Source organism: Mytilus galloprovincialis, chromosome 1, assembly GCF_965363235.1.
Source record: "Mytilus galloprovincialis chromosome 1, xbMytGall1.hap1.1, whole genome shotgun sequence".
In the NCBI taxonomy this organism is placed as follows: Eukaryota; Metazoa; Mollusca; class Bivalvia; order Mytilida; family Mytilidae; genus Mytilus; species Mytilus galloprovincialis.
The window spans coordinates 80,868,732-80,883,319 of NC_134838.1; the positions used below are offsets into that span (position 1 = coordinate 80,868,732).

Consider the following 14,588-nt stretch of genomic DNA (forward strand, 5'->3'; position numbering starts at 1 on the left):
AAAATAAGTTTTTGTTCTTTTTTTATTGATAAACTGTTGATTTTTCTATAACATTTTTGTTTATCAAAAAAAATGACGACATTTCGAGCGTCTTATAGGTCTGCTTCGAAGTACAAAAGTTCAAAATATTTCTATTAGAATCAAATTTAAAATATTCCTATTAGAATCGAAATAATTCAGATATTAACAAATATAATGCCTACCCATGTTAAAATTAGCATAGAGCATGGTATGATAGAATTATTTCTTAAGTAAAAAAAATGTAATATTACAATACTAAAGTACTTACATTGTTTGACAAGTCCTATGTCCAGATCATCTAAATCAGATAAAGATATGTTCTGGCCCATTATCCAATTCATTTACATTTTGTTTTGATTTAACTTAACTTAATAAGGTCAAAGAATCAAATTTGACAATCTTATTATTAATGCATTACGTAATTCGGAATGCTTAAATTTCAATCCACTAGATTCAATCAAATATATAACCATAAAACTTTTATCACAAGTGTTATAAATTCACTTTTCTCATTTTCTAACACTTTTTTATGATATTCCAATGTTTAAGTTATTTGACATCATTTGATCTTTTTTTTAGATTATTATTTTTTTTTATTTTAAGCCTTCCTGTTTCCATTAGATTTACGTCAAGTTGTTTTGGAAATTAAGGAAGTTGGGCAAAAATAAACATGATGAGAAACGATGATAGTAACACACAAATCAGTTTCATACACCCTCAAAGTCCTTAGTAAATAATCCTCATAATTAATTAAGGGAATCAATAGATAAAATCCTTATCAGGTGAAATCATCTTTTCTTCAAACTTTTTGAGTCTAAAAATCTAATACTTGAAAATATTCCACTCTTTTACAATCATCTGTAAAATTATCTTAAATGCATTTTGTTTCTTTATTTACAGGATTTAGTTTTCTTCCATATTTCTTCAATTAGAAAAACACATTATTTTCTTCAATCTATTTTTGTTAGAGGATAGCGATAATTAGTCAGCAAAACATCCAAATGTTTTTTTCACCCGTGCAGCAATTATATTTCAATCATATCATAAACTGATTAGGTTATTAATACAGTATAATGTGTGTAATTATCCAATCAGAAAGAGAAAGATATTGGCTACAGAACCATCAGATAGCCTACTGTAGTTATGACAGAATCTTGATTCAAGAAAATACCTGCTAATAATTTTGAAAACTAGCATTTTTCTTTTATTGGATTAATTGATTTTATTGACACCTTGTTTGAAATTAGTGTTAGCTAATATTAAAAAAAAACATCAAATATCTGTCCACATGTAACAATAAAAACTAAGAGGGGGATCCAGAATTATTGGTTCTCTGCCAGAAATTGTTTATTTAGCAATTACTAAGATTACTTAAATATTCAAAATGATATGCAAAAAGAGACAAATTTACTATGGTATGTTAAGATTGCAAAACCTATATCACCTTTTTTAATTAATACATTATGTTTGTCTGAGTTGGTTTAAGTTAAATACCTACATTTCTGCTTAATCTCAGAGTTGTGTACAATATTTACCTCTAAAGGGAAATAACTCTATTATTTTCTTTTTATTCTGTTTTAATATGTCCAAACATAGGCCTTGTTACAGAAAAATCCCTTTTTCTTTTTTGTCGGTAAGAGCTACAAACAAGATGGCTGAATGAATAGTAGAGAAGGTAAAACTGATTGAAAGTATTTTTTTTTTTAAATCAAAATTAAAACTTCTTCTTGATGAAATATTCTTTATATACAAATAAAATAACCATGTAATTAATAAACCAGTTTTTAGTCCTACTCAAACTATTTTGAATCCTTGGTACCAAATTACATGACCGCCTGCTGATGTTGTTTATAGAAGGATGTGGTTAACATTGTTTACAATATAGTACTTCTATGCAGATACTTCAAGCTATCATTGTTGATATGCACATCCAGATGGCTTCTACTTAATAAACAACTGTGATTAATTTATAATCCTTACAACTGACAAATGTTTTACTGGTATGATTGATTTTTCTAAAAAGCCTTCTGACTTGTCTCTTAATTTTGAGTATTTATACAGTATTATATAATTATCTGTTTTTAATCAATATACCATTCTATTTGAAACTCAATGAAAACTTCACAGATACCAGTACATGTATATGGAAGTAATTTCTCCTTTCATTCCAAATCTTTACCACACAAGCTTATTCAATTTTATTTGGGGGATATATGAAAGTGAATATTTGTATTACATGTATTAGCTAAGGAGTGGTATACTCCCCAATAAGCTAATTAAAATGTATATGGGGAATGCATTTGGGTCTGAGTTGGGTTTACAGAATAGATAATTATGAGCCAATATTACAGAATAAAGAAATGTGCCATGAGCGCATGATAGGCCAGTTGCTTTTTCAAACAATAATGTTCCATAACTCCTCAATGTCATATCAGAAATTTATAAAAAAAAAAAAAAAAACTAAAGGGAGTTTTTTTAATAGATATATATATATATATATATATATATACATATATTCAGTCATCAATGATTCATTAAAACTGCTCAAAGCACAGTCAACTTCTAGTCCAAAGGCCAATATTCTGACATTTTTCTTATTGGTCCAAACAAAGTTTTGCAAATGAAATTTTACTAGTCTGGGGCATCGGACTAGTGGCTAACCGTGCAGACTGAAAGCACATTTGAGATTCTGTTCAAAACTGTTGACCCCCCTTTTTTCCCCACTACATTCCATAACTTTATAGCGCAATACAACCAAAATTTTTTTTTTAAATCACAAGGGAACTAAATAAATAAATGGAAATAAAATAATCACCAAAAGTTTCACAAAAGCTGCTCAAACATTTTTATTTAATGTCTAAAAACTGTAAATCCCTCTTTTTTCATAAATAAAATCCAATGACTAGGGAAAAAAAAAAAAATTTTTTATAAAATTATAAGGACAGTTCACGTCAATAGGTATACAAGTCACCAAACTTTAATGTAAATTTGTTAAAGTTTTTTTGAGTTATTTTTGACAGCAGATGAACAGATAGTATACCATAATACGTCCCATGAAAGGGCGTATCAAAAAAGGCTGACACAAGAATGTGTCCCTAGTAGACACGGATGCCCCATCCGCACTATCATTTTCTATGTTCATCACACTGTGAAAATAGGGTAAAAACTCTAATTTGGCATTAAAATTAGATATAAAGTTTAAGTTGATTGGACTTCTACTTCATCCAAAACTACCTAAACCAAAAACTTTAACCTGAAGAGGAAGAGATGGACGGACAGACAAACAAAAGGATGGATGCACAGACCAGAAAACATAATGCCCATAAATGGAACATAAAAATAAAGAATAGAGAAAATTAGGTAAAAAAATAAATTAAAAGAGTATATAAATGGGCAAAATTTTTAATAAATAATCTTAAATGATTAATCAATTTTAACATACACAATGAAAGCTGATTGTACAAGAAGTACATGTACCATCTAATTTAGTCTTAAGCAAAATCTATTATCAAGGCTGCCATTTTCATACCGTGCAAGTGTTAATTTGTAACTATTTGTTCAGTTGTGCAACGATTGTGTAAAGTGCTCAACATAGAAGACCAGATGACTTTAAAACAGTTAATGTTATTACAACCACCAAGAACCTGTGAAATAAAACAGCAAATCATGTATACACATGTTAAATCTGTGTTCAAATTAATAAACAGTTATTGTCTGAGCTTAGTGTGTTTAAGTGTATCTGGCCACCCAAATACCACTTTTAATTCAATCTCTAATCCTACTGTTTCAAGTATAATATAAAAAAAAAGATATTTCTCGTGATGGAGAGTATTAATCAAATGCAGAACAATTATTCTATACAAATTGCAGTCTTTTTTTAATTGTTCAGAAAACAATTCTATTGGGCGAAACATTACATGTAAAATGAAATAATATTGGTTAATTTTCATTTAAATGCCATGAAGGGTGAAAAACAGAACAACAAAACAACATGTTAACAATGTGATATGAATAACTCTCTTCTTCACTGATGATCAACTTTCAGCCTTTTGCCTAAATACAAGTTATCTCTACTCATAATGATCATAATCTTTTCACTGAGGTTTGAGTCAAATATGACTGCTTCAATTCCCATAACTTCAGCATGACAAACCAGCCTGCTTGCCTTTTTTTATGTTGAACTCTTATTAAATCATATTGCTTAATAATCATAATTTTAATACACATACATGTATCTTATAATGCTAATCCTACTTCTTAATTGCTATTAATAGTTCTAAACTTTGATTCTAATTAAGTGAAAGCAATACAAAATGTATTGACATGGGCTGAACAGGTTCTATAGAACATATTATTCTGTATTAATCTAGTTACATAAACAATTAAATTCCTTTCAGTGGACATTCAACATCTTTGAGGCTTATATTAAGAAATTATAAGGTTTAAATAATTGTATATAATGCCTTTTCTTGCATGAACATAATTTAGTGCAAAAAACATTTACAAAATAACTTGCTTCCCTTTATCTGATAAGAATTGTATCCGTGAGGTCGCTAAATAATGAGGACATTTTCTAAAAAATTAATACTTCTAAGGGGCAAAACTTGTTTTAATAGGTTCACATTTTTACTTGTCAGAGATATTGCTGATATTAACCTTTTAACCTATTTATAGATTTAAGTTTTATAAAAAAAACTGTCAAAAGTTGTACAAAAGCCGGATAGACGGTATGACCGAAGGACCAACAGACGCTCGGTATTCCTATTTCACCCGCAACACGTTACTCAAAAATATTTATATCATAGCGTATAAATGCAGTAAAAATTTAAAGGAGCATCAATCAAAAACTAGACTTTTGAGAAGGACCCAGTTGCTAAAAATGCAATAGAACTAACCTAAAGAATCCAGAAATACTGTTAATCAAAAATATATACAATGATGTTCATATATACATTGTGTAACTAAGAAAAAGGCACTTAAAATTAAAACCGTGTCAAGTCTTGATGCTTAATATGTACATGTATGAGTAAGTGGTGAGAATCTATGTTTTATTGAAGGTTTTATCCAAATGTTTGGTAAGCTTTCTCTTTTCATAGGAAAATGTATGTATTATATAAACCTATCAAGATGTTATGATTAATGTAAATTGATAGATTTCTATTTTAAGGTGTAAGTTTATTTACACAAGAATGTTGTGTATTGTAATTGGATACCCTGCCTTTATCATTGATCATAAAATTAAATTACATCACTCTCTCAAGCTTATGCCCTAGTGGTATATCTTAAATCCGCAACCTGCATTTTAGACAATTTCTCGAGTTGAGATGACCAATGATAATCTGTTTATCCCTTTTTTATCTATTACGACGTTTTCAATTTCATGTCAATTTCATTGGCAAAGCCTGGTGCCTCCTTAGTTTCTAGTGATAATTTTCTATCTCAAGCGAGTAGCATGATCAGATGATATGAAAAATTATCACAATAAATTATCAAAGGAAAAATTCACTGAAATAGCGATAGATTTAAATATATATAACAGTTTAAGGCATTTACCCACTGATTTTTACCAGTTTACAGACGGAAAATATTCGTTCCTCATAAGTGAATATTCTCATCATCATGTTTATAACATTCAACTTGAAACCACAGGCACAGACACAGTTCTATAGGCACAGACACACAGTTCTATTTTCTATTTTCCCACGTTTTCTACTTTCTCTTTTGAATTTCCGGTTGACGGAATACCTCTAGACTGTTCATTGCTATTGCTGTTTTAACATCACATCTAAAATGCAGAGATTAGCTCGTCTTACCCAAGTTATAATGTAAGAATAATGTTTGTTATATTAAACCAATTTAAGAGGTCATACAACACCCGATTTCATTCATTTGCAATACTCGATATGACTATGATCACTATCAGAGATAATTGTCATTTTGTGACCTACTTTCACTTTAACAACCTGATTACCTTTGACCAACTACACAACTGATAACAGTATTACAGGTCTTCTTTTTTTTGTTTTTCCTTTTAGCACATTTTTTGTTATATGAGGAAATAAGAAGCGCAACACAAATGAATTTAAACCAAGTGTATAATGTGAAACTGCTTTGCATTTTAACATTGTTATACTGAAACACCTTCATATTTTTTGGTGTATATGTTCCTGTTCCAAGGCAGGAGTCTGTCATTTAGTGGTTGTTGTTTGTTGCTGTAATACATATTTGTTTTTCATTCTGTTTTTGTACATGAATTAGGCTATTAGTTTTCTTGTTTGAATTAAATTGTTTTACAATTTGTCATTTTTGGGCCTTTATAATAGCTGACTATGCAATACTGGGCTTAGATGATGACTGTACGGTGACCTACAGTTGTTAATTATTTTTGTTATTTGGTCTCTTGTGAAGAGTTGTCTGTCTCATTGGCAATCATATGACATTTTCTTTTTTATATTCGTACTTACTCACAGTACATGCAGTATTGTGGTCAAACAGTTTCATAATTCTATGAAAATTGTAATATTGTAATGAATACATATACAACCTTTTGTTCCTTGATATATACATGTGTATATTCTCAGCAGAAAAACTGTATTATGAAAATTATAAGTATAAATGTCCATGGTAATTTTGCAGCTTCTATTGAGCTAACTTAATGTGATTATTTGTAGTCAACTTGTGTGTAAATGACCAATTGCATTGAGACATTGCATTTATTTTAATTTATATTGAACATAGTCATTGACAGTTATAATATTTCCATGCTGATATTTTGTTCAAAATTCAAAACTGTTTCCAAATGTTTTGAAAGCAAATAACTAGACATGGCATAAATGTATAAGATAAAGTAAAAATAGATCAATATATTGTGTATATTATCTGTGAAAATATCAAGGTGAGCACTATTTTATGTTGATGTATATTTATTTAGATCTGAAGCCAGAAGAACAATGTTTACAGCAGCAGTTTGTACAGAGATTTGTAAACCATTGGAATTCCAACAGAAGAAAGACCATGGGTTATCTCCTTTTGATGATGAAGTAATAAAGATGTTAAGGCATCATAGAAAAGAAAAGAACAATTCGATTGATTATATCTTGTACTTTTTGAAATGATATGTTGATCATTATCATAAAAAATCTTGTACCTGTACATATATCACTGTATATATATATTGAAGAATAAATAAAATTGAGAATGGAAATGGGGAATGTGCCAAAGAGACAACAACCCGACCATAGAGCAGACAACAGCAGAAGGTCACCAACAGGTCTTCAATGCAATGAGAAATTCTCGCACCCGGAGGCGTCGTTCAGCTGGCCCCTTAACAAATATATACTGGTTCAGTGATAATGAACGCCATACTAAACTCCAAATTGTACACAAGAAACTAAAAGTTAAAATAATACAAGACTAACAAAGGCCGAAGGCTCCTGACTTGGGACAGGCGCAAAAATGTGGCGGGGTTAAACATGTTTGTGAGATCTCAACCCTCCCCCTATACCTCAAGCCAATGCAGAAAAGTAAACGCATAACAATACGCACATTAAAATTCAGTTCAAGAGAAGTCCCAGTCTGATGTCAGAAAATGAAACCAAAGAAAATAAACAAAATGACAATAATACATAAATAACATCAGACTACTAGCAGTTAACTGACATGCCAGCTCCGGACTTCAATTAAACTGATTAATCAAGTCTATATTCAGCCTCAAATTGTTTCCTTTTCTCAGATCTGTGTCATATCCTATATTATTATTGTGTCAAAGACCTGGAAAATCTATGTCCCTTCTTATTCTCAAATTTGTGTCCTTTTTAACAAGTCATGCCCTGTCTAAGATCTGTACTTTCTTTCATTTGTCTTTTTGTTTTGTATGTTAATATTTCTGCTCTGTGTCTTTTTTATGAGGCAAGCCCTTCCTAACAGATTTTTACAGTTTGTTCTTAAATTGTGATTTTACACCACATTCCCAGGTAAGCAGGAGGGTTGAATGTTTACAAAAACCCACCTTATTCTGTATGTGTCTGTCTGTCCAAAGTCCCACCTCATGAGTGAAAATGTACGTGATAAAAAGGAGTCATATTAGAATAATAACAAATTGGTTTTATGACGTCATGGGACACAGATCTGAGAAAAGAACACAGATACAAGTATGATAAAGTCATAAGACACAGTTAAATGAAAAGACACATATTGTTGATTTGACTTTGACTCTTGTATAATATAGATATCTATTTTATAGGTGTTGCTTTCTGTAAAATACTGTGGTATTAATTTTGCTGATATTCTCGTGTGTCAAGGAAAATATCAGTCCAGTATTCCTGTACCATTTACTCCAGGTGCGTAGCATAGTGAAATCTATGTCTAACTTAATAATTGATTGAGGAGTTAATAGATAAAAAAAGAAATATTATTTAAAATTATTTATCTTATGCTCAGGAAAGAAAATTGGTTTTTCAAAATACCCTAATATTTTACATGATTTCACAAATGAAAATGGATATCACTCATAATTTACGGTCATTTTGAATTAGGGTTATAATCAAATAATTGAACTGGTTTCATTTCTCCTTTCAAAAGTGTTCTACTTCATATGTTATTTATAGAAGACTTGAAAAAGATTTTAACTTTTTAATTCTTTTGTACAGCTATTATAGTGAAAAATGTTAAGATGTTATTCTTGTATGTGAAAAATTTAAGGGGATTTAATTAGATCCTCTGCAAAAGAAAATGAAAACTCTTTTTTTCATTGAACATAGAAAAATGCTTAATCATGCAGTATTTGTGAAATGTTGAAAATATTGTTATATTTGTATTTCAGGAACTGAAGTGACTGGTATTGTTCAAGAGGTTGGAAAAAATGTGAAAACACTTAAGAAGGGTGATAAAGTGGTTTCATTAATTATGTCTGGTGGATTTTCTACACATTGCATTGCACCAGAAGTTGTTAGTATAATGTATTATGGTTAATTTAAAGACATTTGAGACATTATAACCGTTAAACTACTTTTTGTTTGCCGTTATTTACCTTTTTTTGTTTAAATCATTTTTTGAAACTCGTTAAACATGTTAATTCTTATCATCACTAAGCTGTACATCCGCACAATAAATAAAATTGCAGTTCTTTTTTCGACTTTTCTTTTCTCAAGTATACTTTAAAAATGAAAATCCATATATTTTCTTTAATCAAAAACATAAAACATAATTTTAAAATGAAGTAATTTTGATTCCTTTCTGTCTTGGTTGTTTAGATCAAAAGGCCTGAATTAAAATCCAAAGAATTTTTTAAATAATTTATTGAAGATGGCAAAATAACATTTGTTTTTTAAAATTGTAGTTTACATGGAAACTACCATCTTCAGTAGATCTGAGGGCAGGGGCAGGCCTGGTAGTGAATTATGGTACAGCATACTTAGCTCTTACCAGGAAAGCAAATTTACAACAAGGGTAAATCACTTTTAGCTCAGTTGCATAGTGCCATTCCATTTGGTATCTGTTATTGTATATGTCAATTTTGAACTACAATTTTCTATGTAACATCTAGACCCATTTCAAGCAAATTTTTCTAGGAAAATGCAATTAAGAGCTTCCTGTAAAATTTGATCAATCTTCATGTGATAATGCTATACTGTGTAATGCAGTTTCAGATTCATTGATCATCAACTTCTTGTTAACCAAATACGCATATTCTACCACATAACTGCCATGTATGAAAATTCCCTCACATTCGTCTAGGGAACTACAGTTAAGAACTTTTAAAAGAGCTTCCTGAACAAAATGATTGATATTGCTATACCCTAAAATGAAGTTTCATATTCATCAGTCATCAACTTCCTGTTTACCAAATACTTATACATGTATATTCTACCACCATCTCTAGGGAACTGCAATAAGTGGCTTCCTAAAATTTTGTGTTCAGTCTTATGAGATAATGCTCTCGACTAACAACATTTTCAAGATTAATCACTCAGTATCTTCCTTTTAACAAATTTCCTTAAGGGGGTATTATTAGTGAGCAGAAGGTCAGAATTTTACACGTTGACTAGGTACTATCTTCATTTATAGGTATTATACCACAACTTGGGTATCAATTTGTAGTGATAAAAAATAAAGTTTTGTCATGATAGCTGTCATGGTGCAAACATTCATATAAATGGCATCATTTTACCCTTAACAACAATAGTTCAAATGAGAACTGAATACAGAGATAATGACCTCCAAAATTCTTACTTTTTCAAGGCTGTTCACTTTTATCTTGATGATATTTCTGTCATACTGTCTATGCAAAATGGTCCCCTTTACCTAAATATTTGCACCATCAGACAATTACGTATCTTTAGTTTAATTCATAGTTTATATTTTATCACTAAAAATTGATACTCCTTTTGGGGTATAAAACCCATAAATGAGGAAAGTACCTATTTATGATGATCCTCCCCAACCTATTTTTCTTTAATTTTTTCAGAGAATCAGTATTAGTTACAGCAGCAGCTGGTGGAACTGGTTTAGCTGCAGTAGAAATAGCCAGTAAAGTTTTCAAATCTAAGGTAGTCATAGTTACAGTAGTTTAATGAAACCTAAACAATAAGACCTGTTCCCAGAATCTGAGACACACAACCTGATATTTTGGAACATTGAAATGTTGATCTGATATCTTATGCTCTGAAGATTATTTAAAAACAGTTATTGAGTTAACCAAGTTAAAACAAGAAAGTCGGACTTTCCAGACAGTTTCCACAAAACAGATACTAAAAGATCTGACCATCAAAGTAGTACAGTGTATTGATAACTTATGAAAAAACGATACTTGTTCTTCATACACATTGTTTTTCCTCGTTACATGTAGCATGTTATAGCCGCCTGTGGGGGCCCAGAGAAGGGAAATATTGCCAAATCTAAAGGTGCTACAGATGTTATAGACTATAAACAGGAGAAGTTACGGAACAGGATCAAAGATATCACAGGGGGAGATGGAGTAGATGTTGTGTTTGATCCTGTAGGAGGTGATATGTTCTTAGACTGTGTCAAAAGGTAACTAAAAAAGACTATAAACAGGAGAAGTTAGGAACAGGCTCAAAGATATCACAGGGGGAGATGGAGTAGATGTTGTGTTTGATCCTGTAGGAGGTGATATGTTCTTAGACTGTGTCAAAAGGTAACTAAAAAAGACTATAAACAGGAGAAGTTAGGAACAGGCTCAAAGATATCACAGGTGGAGATGGAGTAGATGTTGTGTTTGATCCTGTATGAGGTGATATGTTCTTAGACTGTGTCATAAGGTAAATATAAAGACTATAAACAGGAGAAGTTACAGAACATGATCAAAGATATTACAGGTGGAAATGGAGTAGATGTTGTTTTTGATCCTGTATAAGGTGATATGTTCTTAGACTGTGTCAAAAGGTAAATATAAAGACTATAAACAGGAGAAGTTAGGAACAGGATCAAAGATATCACAGGTGGAAATGGAGTAGATGTTGTTTTTGATCCTGTATGAGGTGATATGTTCTTAGACTGTGTCATAAGGTAAATATAAAGACTATAAACAGGAGAAGTTAGGAACAGGATCAAAGATATCACAGGTGGAAATGGAGTAGATGTTGTGTTTGATCCTGTATGAGGTGATATGTTCTTAGACTGTGTCAAAAAGTAAATATAAAGACTATAAACAGGAGAAGTTACGGAACAGGATCAAAGATATCACAGGGGGAGATGGAGTAGATGTTGTGTTTGATCCTGTAGGAGGTGATATGTTCTTAGACTGTGTCAAAAGGTAAATATAAAGACTATAAACAGGAGAAGTTAGGAACAGGATCAAAGATATCACAGGTGAGATGGAGTAGATGTTGTGTTTGATCCTGTATGAGGTGATATGTTCTTAGACTGTGTCAAAAGGTAAATATAAAGACTATAAACAGGAGAAGTTACAGAACATGGTCAAAGATATTACAGGTTGAAATGGAGTAGATGTTGTTTTTGATCCTGTATGAGGTGATATGTTCTTAGACTGTGTCAAAAGGTAAATTATAGATGTATGAGAAAAATAATTATTACATCTTATAGGAACAAAAAAAAACAAAATTCATAAGACTATTTAAGATCCACAATCTAGATACCAAATTGATATAAGGACAAGTATAATATAAGGTGTTAACATATAACTATAAGGGTTCCTACCTTTGGATATATACATGCATATGTGGAATGGTTAGTTTTTTAAGCACTTGGTCAAACTTCTTTGGCTCTAGAAAAGGAGGGGGGAAATGATACATATAAGTACTTTTAAAATTAGCTCAGAAAAGCAAATAACTCTATAAATCAAGTATAATAGATTAAAAAAGACTTTGTCCCTAGTACACTGATGTCCCATCTGCATTATCATTTTCTATGTTCAATGGACCGTGAAAATGGTGTAAAAACTCGCATTTAGCATTAAAATTAGAAAGATCATATCACAAGGAACATGTGTACTAAGTTTCAAGTTGATCGGACTTCAACTTCATCAAAAACTACCTTGACCAAAAACTTAAATCTTAAACGGGACTGACGGACCATTGGACGGACGAACAAACAAATCAATAAATGAACAAATAAACGAAGGGATGGATGGACGGACAGACAAATTGACGCACAAACCAGTAAACATAATGCCCATAAATGTGGCATAAAAACACAGACCTTTTAGATCTAGAGTTAAACAGGACTAATGAAACTCTTAACTTATTAAGTGTAAGGGTACAGAATAGAAAATGTCTTATTTCATTTGTACTTTGACTAGAGAAAGGAAGAATTCTAATTATTGGATATGTTTCACAATATTTTATTTTATTTATAGTTTTACTAGAGAATGGAGAATTACATTAGACATATATACCTCACGATATTATTTCATTTGCAGTCTGGCTAGAGAAGGGAGAATTCTTACTATAGGATATGCATCAGGAAAAATACCCAGTATTCCTGCCAACCTTCTTCTGTTGAAATCTGGATCAGCCATGGGTTTGTTTTGGGGTGAATATAGAATTATGAACACACCAGTGTTCCTAAAATCAGTAGAAGATGTTTTAGAACAGACAAGATTAGGAAATATAACACCACATATTGGAAAAGAATTCCCACTTAATAAGGTATAGCATAATTGAACTAGATAAAAATCAGTCCATTATTGTATATGACCAGGGATCGACGTATTGTTGAATATTATTTTGTTTCAGCTAGATTGCTTTTTGAGATTGTTATAGTGTTCAAGAGTTATTTTTCTGATTCAGTATGCTATAAAGAACTACTTTGAAAAGATTGTTTAAATTTGGTTTTCTTTTGTATTCATGTCCGTTTGTTTCATTCCAAGGGTTAACTTTCTACCTGCCCTGCCTTTAGCCATGCTTTAGTGACATTGAAGTACAAAAATATTGAATTGCTGTAGACAACACTTCAGTAAACATATTTATATTTTGTATATTTTGCCAATCAACTGATCTTTTATTTATATGAAGGCAATCTGGTAATAAATTTATCAATATAAAGTTGTGTGTTTTTCATGACAGAAACAATAATTCACCTTTGTTGCACCAACAAACCAGAAGAGAACTTGATAAATTCAAGTTAAACATATCAACAAAGATTCAACATTATAATGCTAGTAATAAATCTTGTTCATAGATGTAAGGGCCAGGTCAAAGTATTTGACCCTCACAAAGCTGAGCAGAATGATACAGGCTTGGTAAGACTGATAATACGGTATATTACTGTTGCCTTTATTTATAAGTCTTTACAATTATATTTACAGATAAATGAGGCATTCCAGTATGTAATGGGACGAGGATCGACAGGAAAAGTTGTAATTAGTATGGACAGACAAGAATCTAATTTATAACACATGTTATATGTATTAAGGACAGTTTGTCATGTTATGTCCTTGGTGGCAAATCTTTAAAGTATAACATTGTCATGAACATGCATGAAATATTTGCCACTGGATGTTAAACAACCAACAATCAATTAATCAATCAAAGTATAACACAGTAAACAGAATCTACGCTAAATCATGCTTTTTTATATAAAAATAATATGAAAGACAATTTAAACAAGTAACACTAGCTTTATTCCAAGCTTTGTCATTCATTACTAGAACTTTTTTGATGTAATGTAGGAAGCCTTGTTTTCAGACTGTTATGAATCATAGTATGCTGTTGTATAGATCCAGATTACATAAATATTGATTCTTACATTGATACCAGTGGATTATCAGATTTATCCAATCGAGATAGTTAAATTGTTAATTATAGAGCCTGAGCCTTTGTGAAGACTTTAAAAATTTATAATTTATCTATCGAAATTGGAAAAAAACGATAATACACGAGTAACTATATAAGAATCTGTTTCTCTAATGATTAAAAAAAAATCATTTTTTGTTAAACGAAAATACCCTTCAAGTGCCTTCTTCATTCTACAAAAATGTCAATTTCAATAAGACATATTTTGATTCATCCAGTGAGCTGATAAAGGTAATGACCCTTAAAATCATCCAGTCATCTTCTGAGATCACTGTCAACCACCCGTTGATTATT

At 30.8% G+C, this 14,588-nt stretch overlaps 2 protein-coding genes across 3 annotated transcripts in view; one reads left to right on the plus strand and one right to left on the minus strand.

The window, feature by feature from the left end:
• LOC143085466 (FYVE, RhoGEF and PH domain-containing protein 2-like) overlaps positions 1-558 on the minus strand; it is a 63,818-nt gene extending 63,260 nt beyond the window's left edge. For both annotated transcript variants that reach the window (XM_076261835.1, XM_076261826.1), the window contains exon 1: positions 290-558. In XM_076261835.1, coding sequence (XP_076117950.1) covers positions 290-362 — 73 coding nt within the window. In that variant the 5' untranslated portion in view covers positions 363-558. The remainder of the gene's footprint in view (positions 1-289) is intronic.
• Positions 559-5,758: 5,200 nt separating this feature from the next.
• On the plus strand, positions 5,759-14,356 carry LOC143085492 (quinone oxidoreductase-like protein 2). Its single transcript, XM_076261874.1, has 9 exons — positions 5,759-5,846; positions 6,953-7,061; positions 8,264-8,360; positions 8,843-8,967; positions 9,359-9,468; positions 10,487-10,568; positions 10,868-11,052; positions 12,920-13,148; positions 13,808-14,356. Exons 1-9 carry the CDS (start codon positions 5,812-5,814, stop codon positions 13,892-13,894), a joined length of 1,059 nt encoding a protein of 352 aa, XP_076117989.1. The 5' UTR covers positions 5,759-5,811; the 3' UTR covers positions 13,895-14,356.
• Positions 14,357-14,588: the final 232 nt, after the last annotated feature.

Coding starts and splice junctions, on each gene's coding strand:
- LOC143085492 (XM_076261874.1), top strand. CDS start 5,812: ATGCAGAGATTAGCTCGTCTTACCCAAGTTATAAT. Junction 8,968..9,358: donor ATTGCATTGCACCAGAAGTT/GTTAGTATAATG, acceptor TTAAAATTGTAG/TTTACATGGAAACTACCATC. Junction 9,469..10,486: donor AAAGCAAATTTACAACAAGG/GTAAATCACTTT, acceptor TAATTTTTTCAG/AGAATCAGTATTAGTTACAG.